Here is a 16,514-nt window from a genome sequence, read left to right on the forward strand (position 1 = left end):
AACTTCAAAGTCCTCCAGGACGGTTACACATCATACCTTCTGACAGCCCCCCTGTGTTTCCCTTGAGGCCTCTGTGCAGCCTGATGACGATTCTCTCGCTCCTCTGTGCCGCAGTCATTGTGAGATTTCACTGCTTCCCTGGGTTAGGGCCATTGTCCTGGGTGTCTCATAGCTTTCCTTTTCTTGGCGCCCTCCGGCGCCATCCCTTGTCATGCTGTGACCACCGCACAGGTGTGTGGTGTGATGTTTCTCGTCTGCATCTTCCAAGAGACTCAAACTGCATGCAGTCGGGAACCCTGTCTTGTTCACAGCTGATCCCCAGTTCCTAGAACAGCACCTAATACACAGCGAACACTTATCTCTGTAAATATGTACCAAATGAATGAATTTTACTTTTTGTTAATTTCTTTGCACATTTCCTTTCTCTGGTTGTTCTGAAATGTCTGTGACTTAGCCATCGGACTCCCTGGTTTGGTTTGGTAGGAGTTACATTCCTTCTGTGTTTTCCTTAGTTGTCCAGTCTTCTGCGTGGAGATAGGTCTTTGTGACGTCCCCTTGAACGGCATGATGCTGGAGTAGAAAGAGTTGAGAATCCCTGCTTTGCCACCTCCAGCTTGGTCTTCCTCCCGTCTAAATGGGTTCATGCCTATCTCAGAGAGGGTGGAGAGAAGTCAGTTGCATGTGGATTACACATGTGCAGGTGTGGATTCGTTATCTGATCTGTGAGAGCCAGGCTACACTCATTTCCCCAGTATTTAGTCCACAGTCCTTCCTGTAGCCGCTCTCTTTTGCCTGTTAGTTATTGCTTCCCTTACCACTTCCAGAACAGAGCTGATTGTATCTTTGCATCGTCCATGGCTCGGTCAGATTGTTTGCTTGTATTGTAATCACTTCCTGTCTGGATGATTGCAGGTCTTTGTCTTTTTCAAAAAAGGTTCTTCTCAAATCTAAACTCCAAACTTTGGGATGAATGAAAATTCAGCACTGTTGCTTTGTAGTAAAGAGACTTTATAGGATTCGGAGTCTCGTCTCTTCCGGCAGTTCCTTTCTGTTCTTCTGAGTGCAATACAGAACTGTTTTCATTTAATGTTTTTTGTGTATTCGCACAATTTTCTTGGACAGATTATCTACATTTGTGCTTATCCTTCCCTGTTCTCTCTCATTTGTTTGAAAAGTCCAAATAAAATTTGGAGCTGCTATCTTAATGTGATCCATTGAAAAGGCGTTTTGAGTAGAATGAATAAAAGATTGTGTATCTGCCGCAGGTGTTTGTCTAAGGGTTCTGCTGCTAGCTGGGCTTATCACAACCTGAGTGTAGCCACTGAATCATACAATCTCTATTTAAAATGCTTTCTTTTTCTTTTTTTGCTTAACTGTTTTGAACTTTGGAGTTTTAAAAAAATAATAAAATGATGCAAACATTAAAAAAATTCAGAAAATAGTAACTCGGGCCTGGCGTGATGGCTTACACCTGTAATCCCAGCACTTTGGGATGCCAAAGTGGGTGGATCATTTGAGGTCAGGAGTTTGAGACCACCCTGGCCAACATGGTGAAACCCCGTCTCTACTGAAAATACAGAAGTTAGCCAGGCCTGGTGGCATGCACCTGTACCTGCAAGGCAGAGGTTGCAGTGAGCCGAGATCGCGCCAGTGCACTCCAAACCTGGTGACAGAGTGAGACTCTGTCTCAGAAAAAAAAAAAAAATGTAGAAATTTTAGCACATATAAAATGAATGTTTTTTGTTTTTTCCTAGGGAATGGCTTTATTTGCTGTGCCATGAAATGCTGAATCCATATTATGGGCTCTTCCAGTATTCTACAGACAATATTTACATGTTGCAAATAAATCCAGATTCTTCAATCAACCCCGTAAGTATGAATGAACAAAGGGGGAACTGAGTTGGAGAATTTCTGAGGTGGATTTTCAGTTTCATTCTCCGTTCTTGGTTTATTCATTGTAGACTTAATCAAAGGCAGTGGTAAGCAAAGCATGGAAAGGTAAAGTGCAAACTGGATTAAGATGGATTTCAATCCTGTATTTTCAGAGATTGTGATCACTGGGCATGTTGTGTTGAAGGAGATGAAAGGTGAGATTGAGCTGTTCATATACTTAGGACACTTTATGGTCACTGAGGGAACTCTGGTGTGATGACTGTATTTGTTAATGGTGACATTCTAAGGAGTGGGTTCCGAAGTCCAGCCTCCTCCCAGTCACAACTGGAATCTTTCCAGAACTGGCTTTTTAAGCCACAAATGCCACCCTTAGGGTGCTTGTTTTAGAGATGAGGAAGTCAGTGTGGTGTTTGCACACTCCGCCCGAGGGTGGGCCACCGGCCAGGGGCGGACTCCTCCTGTGGCGGCACGGCCTTCACCAGCGTCCTGCTCAGGCCACTGAGGTGAAGTTGGGACAGGCTCCCCTGTGCATTCAAATGTGGAAGAACCTTTTACCAACATGGAAGCAGAGTTTTCACTCATTTTCTGAGATGAACATAATTCAAACCTGAAAGCAGAAGCGTATGGTTCCTGAGTTAAAAACCAGATGGCTCTGGGTCTAGAATGTTTTTTTTTTTGTTTTTTTTTTGAGACGTAGTCTTGCTCTGTTGATCAGGCTGGAGTGCAGTGACGTGATCTCAGATCACTGTAACCTCCGCCTCTCAAGTTCAAGCGATTCTCCCGCCTCAGCCTCCCGAGTAGCTTGGATTACAGGCTTGTGCCACTATACCCAGCTAATTTTTGTATTTTTAGTAGAGATGGGGCTTCACCATGTTGGCCAGGCTGGTTTCGACCTCCTGATCTCAGGTGATCTGCCCGCCTCAGCCTCCCAAAGTGCTAGGATTACAGGCATGGGCAACCATGCCCAGCCTAGAATTGTTTATTTTACTTGGCTTATTCATACATATTTTCCTGTGGTCTTTTTGTTCCCCCTTCTTAGAATTTCTTCCCTCCCTCATTCCTTTCATTCTGGATCAAGGGAGGGGTGGTGGAAGAATAAGCGGGCTTGCCCTCGTCTTACTCGTGCAGTGGGAGGGAATGCAGGGCTGGCTTCCTGGGCGTGGGTCCTGCAGGATGCCGAGGCCCTGCAGTGTCAAGGCCCCACGCTTGGTTTGATTCTCTGTTGTCACCAAGGTGAAATGCTCAGTCATTGTTGAACATGGGCTCTGCATTTTCATTTTGCACCGGACTGGGCTCCTCTGCAAGTTATATAGTCTCTGAGGAGGTATTGGCCCTGAAAACATACAAAACATTGTCCAGTGACTCTATGCAAATTTCAGCTACACAAGCAGCCTTCTTTCACTTGCTCATGAGCGGGGCCTGTGAGTCTGAGTCTGGTGGCCTCTGGGACACTTTTCCCAAGAAGCCTGGGGCTGAGTGAGATTCCCACATTGACCAGCATTGTGCTGACAAATTTGTGTTTTCTGGTGCCCCCTACAGGACCACTTGTCTTACTTCCACTTTGTGGGGCGGATCATGGGGCTGGCTGTGTTCCATGGGCACTACATCAATGGGGGCTTCACGGTGCCCTTCTATAAGCAGCTCCTGGGAAAGCCCATCCAGCTCTCGGATCTGGAATCTGTGGACCCGGAGCTGCATAAGAGCCTGGTGTGGATCCTGTAAGTACTGACTGATGGTGCACGGTCACTTGGCGTGGGGCACACCACCGCCTGTTGTCTGCATGCATGTGTGTGCGTGTGTGTATTTGGGGATGGGTGTGAAACTGAAGAAGAGACACAAAGAAGCCATTGTATTATATAACCTGAAACAAAAAAGAAGGTTCTTTGGGAGGCCAGGGTGGGCAGATTGCTTGAGCCCAGGAGTTTGAGACCGGCCTGGGCAACATCGTGAGACCCCATTACTGCAATAAAGACAAAAAAAACACCAGATCTAGCCAAAAAAAAATACTCAGTTGCCTTATTTTCCTTGTGATGTTGGGCCCAGCTTCTCTTCAGGGACTAGATTCTTTTGTTTCCTTGAATTATGAAGGTAAGATCACGAACATAAACAGGCTACTCCCCAGGCTGGGTGTGGGGCGTGTGTGACACTCACGGGTGTCTCCAGTTAACCTACACAGGGGCCAAGCCCGTATCAAAACAAATTGAACATTTAGGTTCCTCTGCTTTAGAATTATTCTAGACATTCTGTTACGGGCAGCAGGCAATGACAATGAGTGTCACGGGTCTCACGGATTTCATGGGGATGAAAGATCAGGCTCTGCTCTGGCAGACAGAAGGAATGTGGGTGAGTTGGAGTAGGGGCCTCCTAGTTATGTCCTATGTTCCAACTTGAAGAGGGGACTCCAGGGACCGGGTAGAAAATCTTCCACTCAGCGTGTTGGCTCATTGCCTGTTATCCCAGCACTTTGGGAGGCCGAGGTGGGCGGATCACTTGCCCTTTCACTTGAGATCAGGAGTTCGAGACCAGACTGGCCAACATGGTGAAACCGTGTCTACTAAAAACACACACACACAAAAACCGGGTGTGGTATGTGCCTGTAATCCCAGCTACTCAGGAGGCTGAGGCAGGAGAACTGCTTGAACCCAGGAGGCAGAGGTTGCGGTGAGTTAAGATCGCACCACTGCACTCCAGCCTGGATGACAAAGTGAGTCTCTGTCTCAAAAAAAAAAAAAAATTCCACTCTGCCTACGGCTCAAAAACCATGGCAGATTCAAGAGCTAATTTTCACTTTTTTAAGTGCTTTTGCATTTGAACTAATGTGTTTGGAAAGGCTGGCTCTAAGGGGGGAAACGTATTTTCTTGGCGTGGCTTCATCTCGAGGTCAATTTCCTGCCTTCTATGCTGCCCGCTTTCTATCAGTGAGGAAGGCAGGAGTCGGGGACATCTGGAACCAGAACTGTGGTCTCCGAGGCCTCCCAGCACCATTTGCTGGCCGCCCCCATATGGGTTCCGTGTCCGCCTGCGGCTGTCCTCTCTCGCAGCCCGGGTCTGGGAGTCCTAAACGCCATCTCTCTGTCTACCCGATGGCCCTACTTGATGTTCCTTTCAATTGGCACATGGTGGCTGAACTCTAACCGACGTCACCTTCTGTCTTACTTCAACAGAGAGAATGACATCACACCGGTGCTGGACCACACCTTCTGCGTGGAACACAATGCCTTTGGGCGGATTCTTCAACATGAACTGAAACCCAATGGCAGAAACGTGCCTGTCACAGAGGAGAACAAGAAAGAATACGTCAGGCAAGTTGCCTGGGGGGCACAGCCAGGTACCTGGGGCACAGCTGAGTTTGCATTTAGTTGCTGTAGCTCACTCGCTGTGTGAGGCCTGCGTGTCCCTGATGGCTGGTGCTTGTGATCAGATCACAGGAACAGAAGCGACTTTCAGAAACCGACAGCTCAGCAGCCACGTCAGGGATCTGCTTGGAGGGTTCCTGATGGGGCCAGGCCTGCCTGAGGGACAGAGCCCACGTGGGGAAGGACTTTCAAGTGACCACCTAATTCTGGGTGCAAAGTGGGGGGGCCAAGGAGAGAGCAGCTGCTTGGAGGGTCTTGTGATCAGTCCGAGGAAGCTACCCTGTCAGTCTTTTCCACCCCTAAATTGAGGCAAATCCATGTTCAGGCCTAGGCACTGGCAGCTGAGAAGTGTGTGGGCATGGCTGTGTGCCAGGCTGTCCTGCGCTGTCCTTTCAAATAATGCACTTTTAAACATTTTTAAATGTTTAACATTTGATACAGGGTCTTGCTGTGCTGCCAGGCTGGTCTCAGACCCCTGGCCTAAAGCGATCCTCTTGCTTTGGCCTCCCAAGGGGTTGAGATTACAGGTGTGAGCCACCATGCCTGGCCAGAACGTGCTTTCAAATTACAGCAATTGATGTGACAAGTCGGGTTCAATCCTGCTGTTTTCAGTAGAGAACCAGAATGAATCAGGGCATGTGCTGAGTCATTTTTAACGTGATGCCAAGGTTTGGTACTACTAGCTGGTGGGGTTTTTGTGTGTCTTGGTGGGGAGATCTAGAGGGGCACCCAATACGTTCTCATGTTTGTCAGACTGTGATATCAGAACCTGCTCATGGGTTGAGTGTGGTGATTCATGCCTGTAATCTCAGCACTTTGGGAGGCTGAGGCGGGCAGATCACCTGAGGTCAGGAGCTCGAGACCAGCCTGGCCACCATGGTGAAAACCCATTTCTACTAAAAATACAAAAATTAGCTGGGCATGGTGGCAGATGCCTGTAAGCCCAGCTACTAGGTAGGCTGAGGTAGAAGAACTGCTTGAACCCAGGAGGCGGAGGTTGCAGTGAGCCAGGATTGCGCCACTGTACTTCAGCCTGGGCGAAGTGAGACCCTGTCTCAAAAACAAAACAAAACAAAACCTCCCTATGGAGGAAAATCCACTTGGTGTTGCATCCAACTTGTGAGTTTTTCTTCCAGGTTGTATGTAAACTGGAGGTTTATGAGAGGAATTGAAGCCCAGTTCTTAGCTCTGCAGAAGGGGTTCAATGAACTCATCCCTCAACACTTGCTGAAGCCTTTTGACCAGAAGGAACTGGAGGTACGTGCCTGCTGTGCGGAGTCCACCCAGGGCGTTCAGGGGCTCCCCCGTGGCTGGTGTCTGCCTGTTTTAAATCCTTGATGCAGGGTGTGGCATGCGCTGTTTCCTAGAAAGCCCAGGAGCTGTTGGGGTTCCCAGAATAGAGTCAGCTGGAGCAACAGTGGGGAGTAGAGGGTGTTTATGTCAGTTGGTAACCGGTGAGATGTCTGCGTGGTGGTCGGAAATCTGAATATTCCCGGGCCGTTGTTCAAGGTGGTTGCGGCTTCTCTCGTTTTCAGGATCTCTAGCAGGGAGATCACATGGCCCTCTCCTTTCCTGGGAGAACCAGGTTCTCCCACAACTTACTGCCTTTTATTCTGGCTGTTACTAGACCAAGAACAAGGGCATACTGTCCTCTCCAGTCCTACTCATGAGCTTGAACATAGTGACTCATTCATCCCTTACCGTCTCTGGTGCGAAACAGCTCAAGCCTTGTAGATTGTTCTCCTAGTCTTTCTACTGCCAGTGAGGAGAGCTGCCAGTGAGGAGAGCCTGGGAGCCAAGAGCTTGGATGGGGCAGTAGTTCTGGGGTGAACTTTTGTGTCTTTTTTTTTTTAAAGACAGTCTCGCTCTGTTGCCCAGGCTGGAGTGCAGTGGTGCAATCATGGCTCACTGCAGCCTCAACCTCCCAGGCTGAAGCGATCCTCCCACCTCAGCCTCCTGAGTAGCTGAGGCTACAGGTGCATGTCACCATGCCTGGCTAATTTTTGTATTTGTTGTAGAGACAGGGTTTCTCCATGTTGCCCAGGATGGCCTTGAACTCCTGGGCTCAAGCGATCCACCCAACTTCAGCCCCCACAAAGTGCTGGGAATATAGTGGCGTGAGCCACTGCGCCCAGCGGGGGGTGAACCTTTTAAGCAAGTTGCAGAAACACGTCCCATCTACCCCAGCCCCACGTAACTCATGCTGAATTCTCCTTTCTTCAGACTTGAAACTCCACATGTCCTTGAGTGTCCTAGAGAGACCCCGGGACATGCTCTTACTCACAGTTAGCTCTGTTCAGTGTCACTGGGTGGTTCTTTGATAATCACTCCTCACTGATGCAGAGCAGAAACCCCGCTTTGGTTATAAGATGATGTCCCATCAGTAGCTGTGCACCGTGGTCCTCGGGGTTGGAGGCCAGCCTGGAGGAGGCGGAGGGAAGCATGTACCATAGGTCTTCTGTTCGGAGCTTTCTTCCTGTCTCAACTACTATCTAGTTTCTTTGGACACAGTCACTGCTTTGTTTGGGAACCAACTTTTCACTTGTGTGTGTGTTGGGTATCTAGGAGGCGTGTCCTGATGTGGGTTTATACATTTTGGGAGTAACTCACCTTTCGGCACCTCCTCAGCTGATCATAGGTGGCCTGGATAAAATAGACCTGAACGACTGGAAGTCGAACACGCGGCTAAAGCACTGTGTGGCTGACAGCAACATCGTCCGGTGGTTCTGGCAAGCGGTGGAGACGTTTGATGAAGAAAGGAGGGCCAGGCTGTTGCAGTTTGTGACCGGGTCCACGCGAGTCCCGCTCCAAGGCTTCAAGGCTTTGCAAGGTGACTGACGTGGAGGCGGGGCTATTTGATTATACGTCTCTGTGGGCTGTGGACAGGAAGAGTGAAGATGGCTGAGATGTTTTTCCGAGATGTGTGCTAGAAAACGGCATAAGGAGTGTTCTCCAGTTATGAATGCTCTGTGCTGCAGAGGCAGCCACCTACCTGGCCGGGGCCGTGTGTAAGCAAAGACTGCAGAGCCACTCTCGGGCACGGGGGTTCCCCTCCTCACTGCTTCCAAAAAGCCAAGAGAGTCTGGCCAGCAGGGGTCTTTGAAGTGTCTGGGAGGCCTTGCACTTCCATCTCTGTGAGCCCAGCTTAGCCAAGACCCTGGGTAGGGAGCTATGGGGGAACCACCCCAGTCTCAGTGGCTCCGAAGCTTGAAGCTGCACATGAACCCCTACTTAGCCACAAACATACCGAAAGGTGCTGTGATGCTCACTCTGCTTGAGCCACTCGGGTTGCTGAAAGTGGGGTGGAATTCTGTGGGAGAGTTGCCGATCTGCCTGTCATCTTTTACACTTAGGGCTTGGAGGGGATGCTGCTGGAAGGAGTGAGGTGAAGGGTGTCACCGTACTGAAGTTCAGCTGACTGGACTGTAAATGCTGATTGATAGACAGACAGACACACTGTGAAGACAGAGTATTCCCTCTGACTTGCTGGGTCAAAGGAGGTCATCAGGGCACCTGCCTCTTTTCCATCATGACCTCTGCCTATGGATTTGCTGCCAGGGGCCCAGCATGAATAAAAAGGGGTTGGAGGCTGAGACCCACTCGTATCTGGGAGCCTCCATCTGCTTGACCAGCCTGACCATGACGGCTGCTCCCAGAGCTTGCTGGAGCCTTTTATGAAGCCTATCTCCTTCAGTTCTCCTAACAACCCGGAGAGCCTGGCTGAGTGGGGATTAGCCCCATTCCATGGAAGAGGAAGCTGTGACTCACGGAGGTCACGGGATTTATTTTCCCTTCAAGGGGGAAAAAAAAACCCAGAAGGTGTGAGCGGTGAGCCAGGGCAGGAATCCAGGCTTTGTGACCATGCCACCATCGTCTTGCCTGCAGCAGGCCCACGTGCTAAACTTTCCTGCTTAGAGAGAATCTCTGTCGTCGTAAGGGTCTCATCAGTCCCCTAATCAGATGGACTTTAGGCCAGTGTCCCTGAAGTGTCTAGAAGGTGGGTCAGAGGTGACCAGGACTCACCTGACAGAGTCACAGTCCAGTACCGGAGTGCTGGTGCTGAGGGAAGGGAATGACTGGTAGCAGGGCCAGGCAGAGTGGCCAGGGCCCTGCAAGAGGTCTCTGAAGCCCTCACTTGGGCATGTCTGGTCCAGCCTATCCTGACTCCCCAGGAGATCAGGGTTGGAGGGTGTGGACTGTGAGGGGGAGGAGCTAGCTTCCTGCCCCAGGTCCCCAGGAACCAGGGGGGTGCATTCCAAGACCCTCTGCCCAACATAAAGATGGGATCTCCACTTGTCCACAACTCTCCTGGATTCCTGTCCTAACACTGACCTTAGCCCAGGTTGAAATGAATATCTGTGAATATACAGGAGCAAGGGGCAGCAAAGCCCAGGCCAGTGGCCTCTGTGCCCCTCTTCCCAGTGCCCGGCAGCCCTGTCAGCTAGCGGTCTTTGTGCCGGCCAGCCTGGTGCTCATGTGGGGCTGAGTTTGGGGAGACCTGAGCAAGCAGGGGCCTGGCGCCTCTCTCTGCCCTACAGAATTGGTGGGCCAAGTCATCTATTCCAGAGGGTGGGTACAAATAACTTTGATCCTCAGGGAGCCTATTTGGAGCAGGCTCATGGTCAGAGTGTACTTTAGGAAGGTCCTTAGCAGTCCTTGCTCTGCCCCCTGGGATATTCTTAAAATGTCTGAATTTTGGCCGGGTGTGGCCGCTCATGCCTGTAATCCCAGCACTTTGGGAGGCCAGGGTGGGTGGATCACCTGAGGCCAGGAGTTTGAGACCAGCCTGGGAAACATGGTGAAACCCCATCTCTACTAAAAATATAAAAATTAGCTGGGCATGATGGCATATACCTGTAATCCCAGCTACTCGGGAGGTTGAGGCAGGAGAATCGCTTGAACCCGGCTGTCAGATGTTTCAGTGAGCCAAAATTGTGCCACTGCATTCCAGCCTGAGCAACAGAGCGAGATCCTGTCTCAAAAAAAAGTCTGCATTTTGTCACTTTCATGGCCACTGCAGGCATATCCTAAAACCGGGCCTGTGAACTCCACGGCCCTCTCACAGGATAGCCTGCCTGAGTGTGGGGGCTGGGAACGTGGTCAGGGCCCTGGCTCGTCGGGGGCTGTGTGGCCGGGACCGCGCCATGGCTGTGCCTCTGAAGTGCATTAACTAGAATGTTGTCTCGTAAGGTTCTACAGGCGCGGCAGGGCCCCGGCTGTTCACCATCCACCTGATAGATGCAAACACAGACAACCTTCCGAAGGCCCATACCTGGTAAGCACTGCGGCCGGCAGGTCACTGAATCCTAGGGGCCTGTCCTGGAGGGTGCAGGCGGTCACATTAGTTTTGTTTTGAGACCGAGTCTCTGCCAAAATATTTTTGTCATCATCAAAAGTCAAAAGCCACAGCACCTGAGACAGAAGGAAAAATTCTACAGTTAAATGACAATTCTGAAGCCCTCAAGCAAGTGACTTTTTCCCCAACATGACAATACTGTATAGAGCGGCTTTACTGGCCATGTAACAAAATAGGTATAAGAGGGCCAAAATTATTGCTAAAACTTGGTGGGGCGTGGTGGCTCACACCTGTAGTCCCAGCACTTTGGGAGGCCGAGGCGGGTGGATCACAAGGTAAGGAGTTCGAGACCAGCCTGGCCAACATGGTGAAACCCCGTCTCTACTAAAAATATAAAAATTAGCCAGGCGTGGTGGCACGTCCCTGTAATCCCAGCTACTTGGGAGGTTGAGGCAGGAGAACTGCTTAAACCTGGAAGGCGGAGGTTGTGGTGAGCTGAGATCGTGTTACAGCCTGGGAAACAAGACTGAAACTCCGTCTCAAAAAAAAAACAACAACAACAATATAAATCTACAGCATATGTAACCTAAAATTTAAATAGAGATTTTCTCTTGATTTAGTTTTTTGTTTGGTTTTTCGAGATGGAGTTTCACTTTTGTCACCCAGGCTGGAGTGCTGTGGCACAATCTCGACTCACTGCAACCTCTGCCTGCTGGGTTCAAGCAATTCTCATGCCTCAGCCTCCGAGTAGCTGGGACTACAGGTGCCCGGCACCACGCCTGGCTGGTTTTTGTGTTTTTAGTAGAGACGAGATTTCACCATGTTAGCCAGGCTAGTCTGGAACTCCTGACCTCAGGTGATCCGCCTACCTCAGCTTCCCAATGTGCTGAGATTACAGGCATGAGCCACCGCTCCTGGCCTCATGTTATTTTTTAAAGCTGTTTTCTGATTTGTAGGACTGTGTTTCATTTATGCCAAGTCTCAATGAGTGACAGTAGCGCTGTATCAGATGGGACAAGTACTTTGCAGCATGCTACACAAAGGCTAACAGAGTCTCTTACGAAACTAATTTTGTGATGAGCATGTAATTAACACTGGTGTTTCGGTGGAGCGTGGCTACCACCCCAGCGTGCTCAAGTCTTCCTTTTTGCCAGGTCTTGTGCACATGTGTGTGTGTACATGCACCTGCTGGTAAGGAAAACTGGCCAGTGTTTCAGTTGGATGTATTAGTCTTCACTTTATCTGACATTTCTGGGTCTCCATCTTCTTGGGATCCTGCTTATGACAGATGCACCCTGTCTATTGACAAATGTTTTCTTCCTAAATTTTAATTTAAAAATGAGTCTCCATAGATTGTTCCCTGTATGTTTTAAAAATCCAACCACTTGCACACACTTTGTCCTGGAACCATCCATTGAGACAAGCAGCTGCATCTCCTTGGGGGAACCAGTTCTAGATGCTGCTGAGATGCCCCATGAGGTGGTGGAAGGTTCCTGACTTGGAACCCAAGAATGCGGGATCAAATGTTAGCTGTGACACCCTGACATGTGATTCGGGGCAAGTGGCTTCGTATTTTAACTTGGTTTTCCACATCTGCGATATGGGGATTAATACAGCTGGTCCTGGACCGTGGTGGGTGCCAAGGCCCTGTTCCGAGATGGCTGTGGTGTCCCATTACGGGAACGCGCCACATTGGGCGGGTGCCTACTCACGAGGCTGTTGTCCTTAGCAGTTTAGTGCTTGGAATAAGATGGATGTGAAAAGTAGCCTCTGAAGCTTCAGAAAAAAGAGTGCCTGCCCTGGAACCCAGCTCTGTAGAGACAGAAACCGTCCCTAATTGTTTACCCCTAGGAAGTCAATAAATCACTGCATGTCCTCTGGGTCACAATTTTGTATTTTTTTGGTTTGCTTCTTAAAGGACATTTTTCTTTCCACAAATATTGGAAACCAGTTTCCCCTGGAAATACAGAGTCAAAAGTTGAATATTCGTTTCATCTTTGAAGGATTTGTCATCTTACTAGTTTTGGGATCTATTTTGTTTTTGCAGGGAATTTGCCAGACTGCCCATTTTGGTCTCAGATAAAGTCCCAGAGGAACAGACAGACACTCAGTACGTCGTCAGTGATGACGTGCCTGACAGCTAGTCTGGGTGACGGGGGCTGCCAAGGAGGCATTCGCAGCACAGAGAAGGAATTTCTCCCAAAGACAGACAAACCAAAAACAAGTGGAGAGCATTGTCCTGACAGAAGCAGTAAACAGTAACTTAGTTATGTTTTGGTTGTTAAGGCGGAAGACTTACTCTGCTGTGTGTTGATTGGGCACAGTGGTTCATGCCTGTAATCCCAGCATGTTGGAAAGCCAAGGCAGGAGGATCACTTGAGGCCAGGAGTTTGAGAGCAGCCTGGGCAACCTAGTGCGACCCTGTCTCTACTAAAAAGCAAAAACAAATTAAAAATCTTTGTATCAGAAGCAGAAAAGCACAGAGGGAACACGGATAACTCATCGCCACCCCCGCCCCGCCCCCGTTCCTTTCCCTTTCCCATACACACTTCTTGCCACCTGTCCTTGGCCTTGAGGTTGGTCCTAGGGCTGGACTGCCCATGCGGTGACTCTCATTCTTTTGTCTTTTTTTAGCTTTAACCGGATCGACATTCCACCATATGAGTCCTATGAGAAGCTCTACGAGAAGCTGCTGACAGCCGTGGAGGAGACCTGCGGGTTTGCTGTGGAGTGAAGAACCACCAAAGGCAACAGAGTCTAGCTCATGGCCACCAGACCAAAAGCATCCAGCTTCTGTGCGCCTCCTGCAAAGCTGGCAGAGGCCCTGGAATTCCAGATCATCTGAGGGGAAAGGGTTGTCTCTCTCCTTTCTGTTGCGGGAGGGGGATGGGGGACTTTTGTTGGTGGCTCCCACCCATACATCCCTCATTATAGTACTCCCACCCACTTCCATCACCCATCCAATAAAATGCAGCCAGGGCCTTTGGCTTCGGTCACACAGGATATTCTGCTATGGTTGCAACCCATGTGGTGATAAGGCTCATGGCCCTGAGCTCTTTACAGGAGCATCAGCTCACAGTTAGGGGACTGAGTGTGGTTGACTGAGGGTTTGGAACTGGTGGCTGTCCCAGCTATTCCCATCTCAAAACAAAGAGCCTGGAGGCCCCTTTTCAATTTGAGCAGCTGCTAGATATCTTACCAGAGCTCAGATTACAAATTTCACATCCCAGCAGCCTGTTATGGGTAGCAGAAATTTCCAACTGAAAAATAACTATATAATGTATGCTTATTGGAATTCTGCCACAGCAGGAAGCTTGAGTCAAAACATGTTTCCCCTTTGAAAGGAGAAGGAATTGGAGCAGCTTTCCTGGAGGCCCAGGATATTTCTTTTCTGGGTATCTTGGCTGAAAATTTTGTTTTACAAAATGAGAAAAATGATCTTTCAAGGGTTCCTTTTGCTGCATTATCTGTCCAGCTTGACTTTTTTTCAGTGAAAACACAAAGTCACAGAGTGTATAAAAGAACAGACCAAAACCAGCCCTAGAGCCAACCAGTCAGTCCCAAAGCTGTGAGCTCTGTGCCACTGTTGTCCATAGAAAAGCATCGCCTGTGTCACTGAAAATACTAGTGAACCACGATGCGGCAACTGCTAAGAGCTAAACTAACAAAATGGTGTTATCACGGCTGCTGGCTTGGTGTGAACTCGCTTAAAAGCAATGGGGAAAGGATAACCTTGAGGCAAATCCACCCAAAGATACTGTCTGTCTACAAAAAGCAGGGTGTGGACGCAAACCTGTGACCATGGGGGTGGGGGTCGACTACACACTGCCTCGTGTAGCCCCTTTCCCAGTGGCAGCCGGTGACGATTGCTACTCGGTTCGCTTGCCCAGATGTCTTCGTACGATGAGCAAGGCCAAAAGCAAGCCTAGACTTGAAGTTCTGACACCATCTATAGTTTGCACAAAAGTCAAACAGCGTCTTATCAAGTGGCTTGATGTCCAGTAGCTGAACTTTGGCAAAAAAACAGCAGCAACCAATGTTCCTGTACGGTTTTTTTGTTGTTGTTTTTGTTTGTTTGGGGGTGGGGGCAAGTACAGGGTAATTCATTAGCAAGACGTTTCACTGCCGTCGAAGTCTCTGGGATCTCGCTGTGGGTCTGAGATGGCCTGGAAAGGACCTTGTGGATGACTGTTTTATCTGTTCTTTTTGTCACTGTTACCTTCTGGGCTGCTGAGGTTCTAGAATGGAAGGGCTGCCAAATGAGGTCTGCTGCAGGAGGAAAGTTTAATCCCTTATGCCAAAAGTCCAGGCCAAATGGTGGGCTTAGCCTCTTTCAGAAGCTCTGCCTTGCCCCAGTGGGCGTATCCTGTGTCTCATTCACCATCATGCTTCCTGAGGGCGTTCTAGAAGCCCATTCCCCAGTGGCTCTATCCAGCCTTTCCTTGCATCTTCCTCTTGAAGGCGAGGAAGTGAAAACTACAGACCTCCCCTGGAGAGCCCACTCTCTATCATCTTGAGCCTAACCCGTGGGAGGCGGGAGAGACATCCATCCAAGAACTGAAGCAGCCTCCGGATGAGGTCGGAGGTACCACCTGATTTTCCTGGTGGTGTATCCAAAATCTGCAGTAATTAGGAAGGAAACCAGGGTCTTGTGGTTTAAAAGACTTTGAAGCAGGAATGTTGCATTTGACGCCTTTAAAACTACCTTTTTGCTGTTGGGAGGAGTCGGAGGCGAGCCTTAGCAGCTGTACCCGCCAGCCCCAGGCTGGTCGGTGCTGCCCTGCCTCTCGTGCCGGGTGTCACTTCAGCCCAGAGCCAGAGGGCTGTGTCCTCCACGGGTGGCCCCGGCGGACACATGCGTTCCCGTCCCAGCCCAGCCTGTCTCTGCTTTTCCACTTCCACCTGCGTGTGGGTTTGCCGCCTTGTCATCGGTCGTGTGAGTGTCGCAGACCTTTCCGGAGCTCCAGTTCACTCTTTCCAAACAGGCCTCCCTGTCAGTGGCACTGCACTCCCAGAACCTTCAGTTTCTATGATGGTTGGTTTAGTCCTTTTGAACCACCCCCAAGAACTCAATATGGCAAGCAAACGGTTAAAGCTCCCGACTGTTCTACTTTGGGTCCGCGCAAAGCCCATTCCTGTGTGATCTCTGCGTCGCCCTTCTCGGTGGTCCCAGGTGATCCAGCCATGCCCCCCGCCCCTCTGCCCAGATGCTTCAGGGGCCCAACCTTTCAGGCTTGCCCGCACCAGCGGCCATCAGCCGACACTCAGGGATGCAGCAAACACCACTCCACCAGTGCTTTCAGCAGGAAGAGATGAGGCTGCCTGGGAGGCCCTGGGCGACGGGAAAAGGGCTCTCTCAAATTCTGAAGAGAGAATCTGCCACCAGATCGAATTCCAACCCCTAACTTGTTCGGCCATATGGTTCAAATTCAGATTAGGTGGGTCACCCAATCTGAGATGTCAGGAAAGGCCTTCTGCAGAGAAAATGGCCCCCCCCACCCCCCCATCTGCAGCCAGGTGTGTGCCGCATGGCAGCCTTCCCGAAACCTAGTATGGATTTTAAAAATTTGTTTATTTTTGTTTCTCAACCACTTTATAATGTATTTTTAATTTATTTTGTAACATCTTGTTTTTAAGTATTGCTGCTATCCTTCCCACTGTTTTTATCGCTGATTTATTTTGTGAAAGTTGTACACTAATGTTCTGTTTTATGTCAAAATCAAAAGTATTTAATGATATACTAGTTGTATTTAATGTGGTTACGGAACCAGCTGGAAACACAAAACAGTGATTGTACAGCAGGCTGGACCCGGGAGGCCAGGTTCATTTTGTTACATATGCAATAAACTCACAACTTTACATTTTTGGTGTCTGTTACTTTGGTGTGGAAATGAGATTCCAATGTCTTTGCAAACCCACAAGAAAGGAAGTGTGTAGGCAGGAGTACTGGCAAGGGCCTTCCAAGGACA

At 49.5% G+C, this 16,514-nt stretch overlaps 2 protein-coding genes across 8 annotated transcripts in view; one reads left to right on the forward strand and one right to left on the reverse strand.

Moving 5' to 3' along the window:
* SMURF1 (SMAD specific E3 ubiquitin protein ligase 1) overlaps positions 1-16,404 on the forward strand; it is a 118,937-nt gene extending 102,533 nt beyond the window's left edge. For 3 of the 5 annotated variants that reach the window (XM_021671673.2, XM_021671676.2, XM_064376428.1), the window contains 7 exons: positions 1,755-1,869; positions 3,433-3,611; positions 5,058-5,195; positions 6,386-6,506; positions 7,878-8,079; positions 10,440-10,524; positions 13,180-16,404. In XM_021671673.2, coding sequence (XP_021527348.1) covers positions 1,755-1,869; positions 3,433-3,611; positions 5,058-5,195; positions 6,386-6,506; positions 7,878-8,079; positions 10,440-10,524; positions 13,180-13,279 — 940 coding nt within the window. In that variant the 3' untranslated portion in view covers positions 13,280-16,404. The remainder of the gene's footprint in view (positions 1-1,754; positions 1,870-3,432; positions 3,612-5,057; positions 5,196-6,385; positions 6,507-7,877; positions 8,080-10,439; positions 10,525-13,179) is intronic. The other 2 variants (XM_021671677.2, XM_021671674.2) reach the window with 1 other exon arrangement.
* Positions 1-16,514, reverse strand: part of TRRAP (transformation/transcription domain associated protein) — a 168,688-nt gene that overhangs the window by 5,431 nt on the left and 146,743 nt on the right. For all 3 annotated transcript variants that reach the window (XR_010342808.1, XR_010342807.1, XR_010342806.1), the window contains 5 exons: positions 12,845-12,975; positions 10,522-10,661; positions 7,860-8,125; positions 7,534-7,670; positions 5,050-5,161 (listed from right to left, as the gene is read on the reverse strand). The gene's annotated coding sequence lies outside the window, so the exon portion shown is untranslated. The remainder of the gene's footprint in view (positions 1-5,049; positions 5,162-7,533; positions 7,671-7,859; positions 8,126-10,521; positions 10,662-12,844; positions 12,976-16,514) is intronic.

This window comes from Aotus nancymaae, unplaced genomic scaffold, assembly GCF_030222135.1.
Source record: "Aotus nancymaae isolate 86718 unplaced genomic scaffold, 86718_ANA_hifiasm-v0.15.2.pri h1tg000015l_0, whole genome shotgun sequence".
In the NCBI taxonomy this organism is placed as follows: Eukaryota; Metazoa; Chordata; class Mammalia; order Primates; family Aotidae; genus Aotus; species Aotus nancymaae.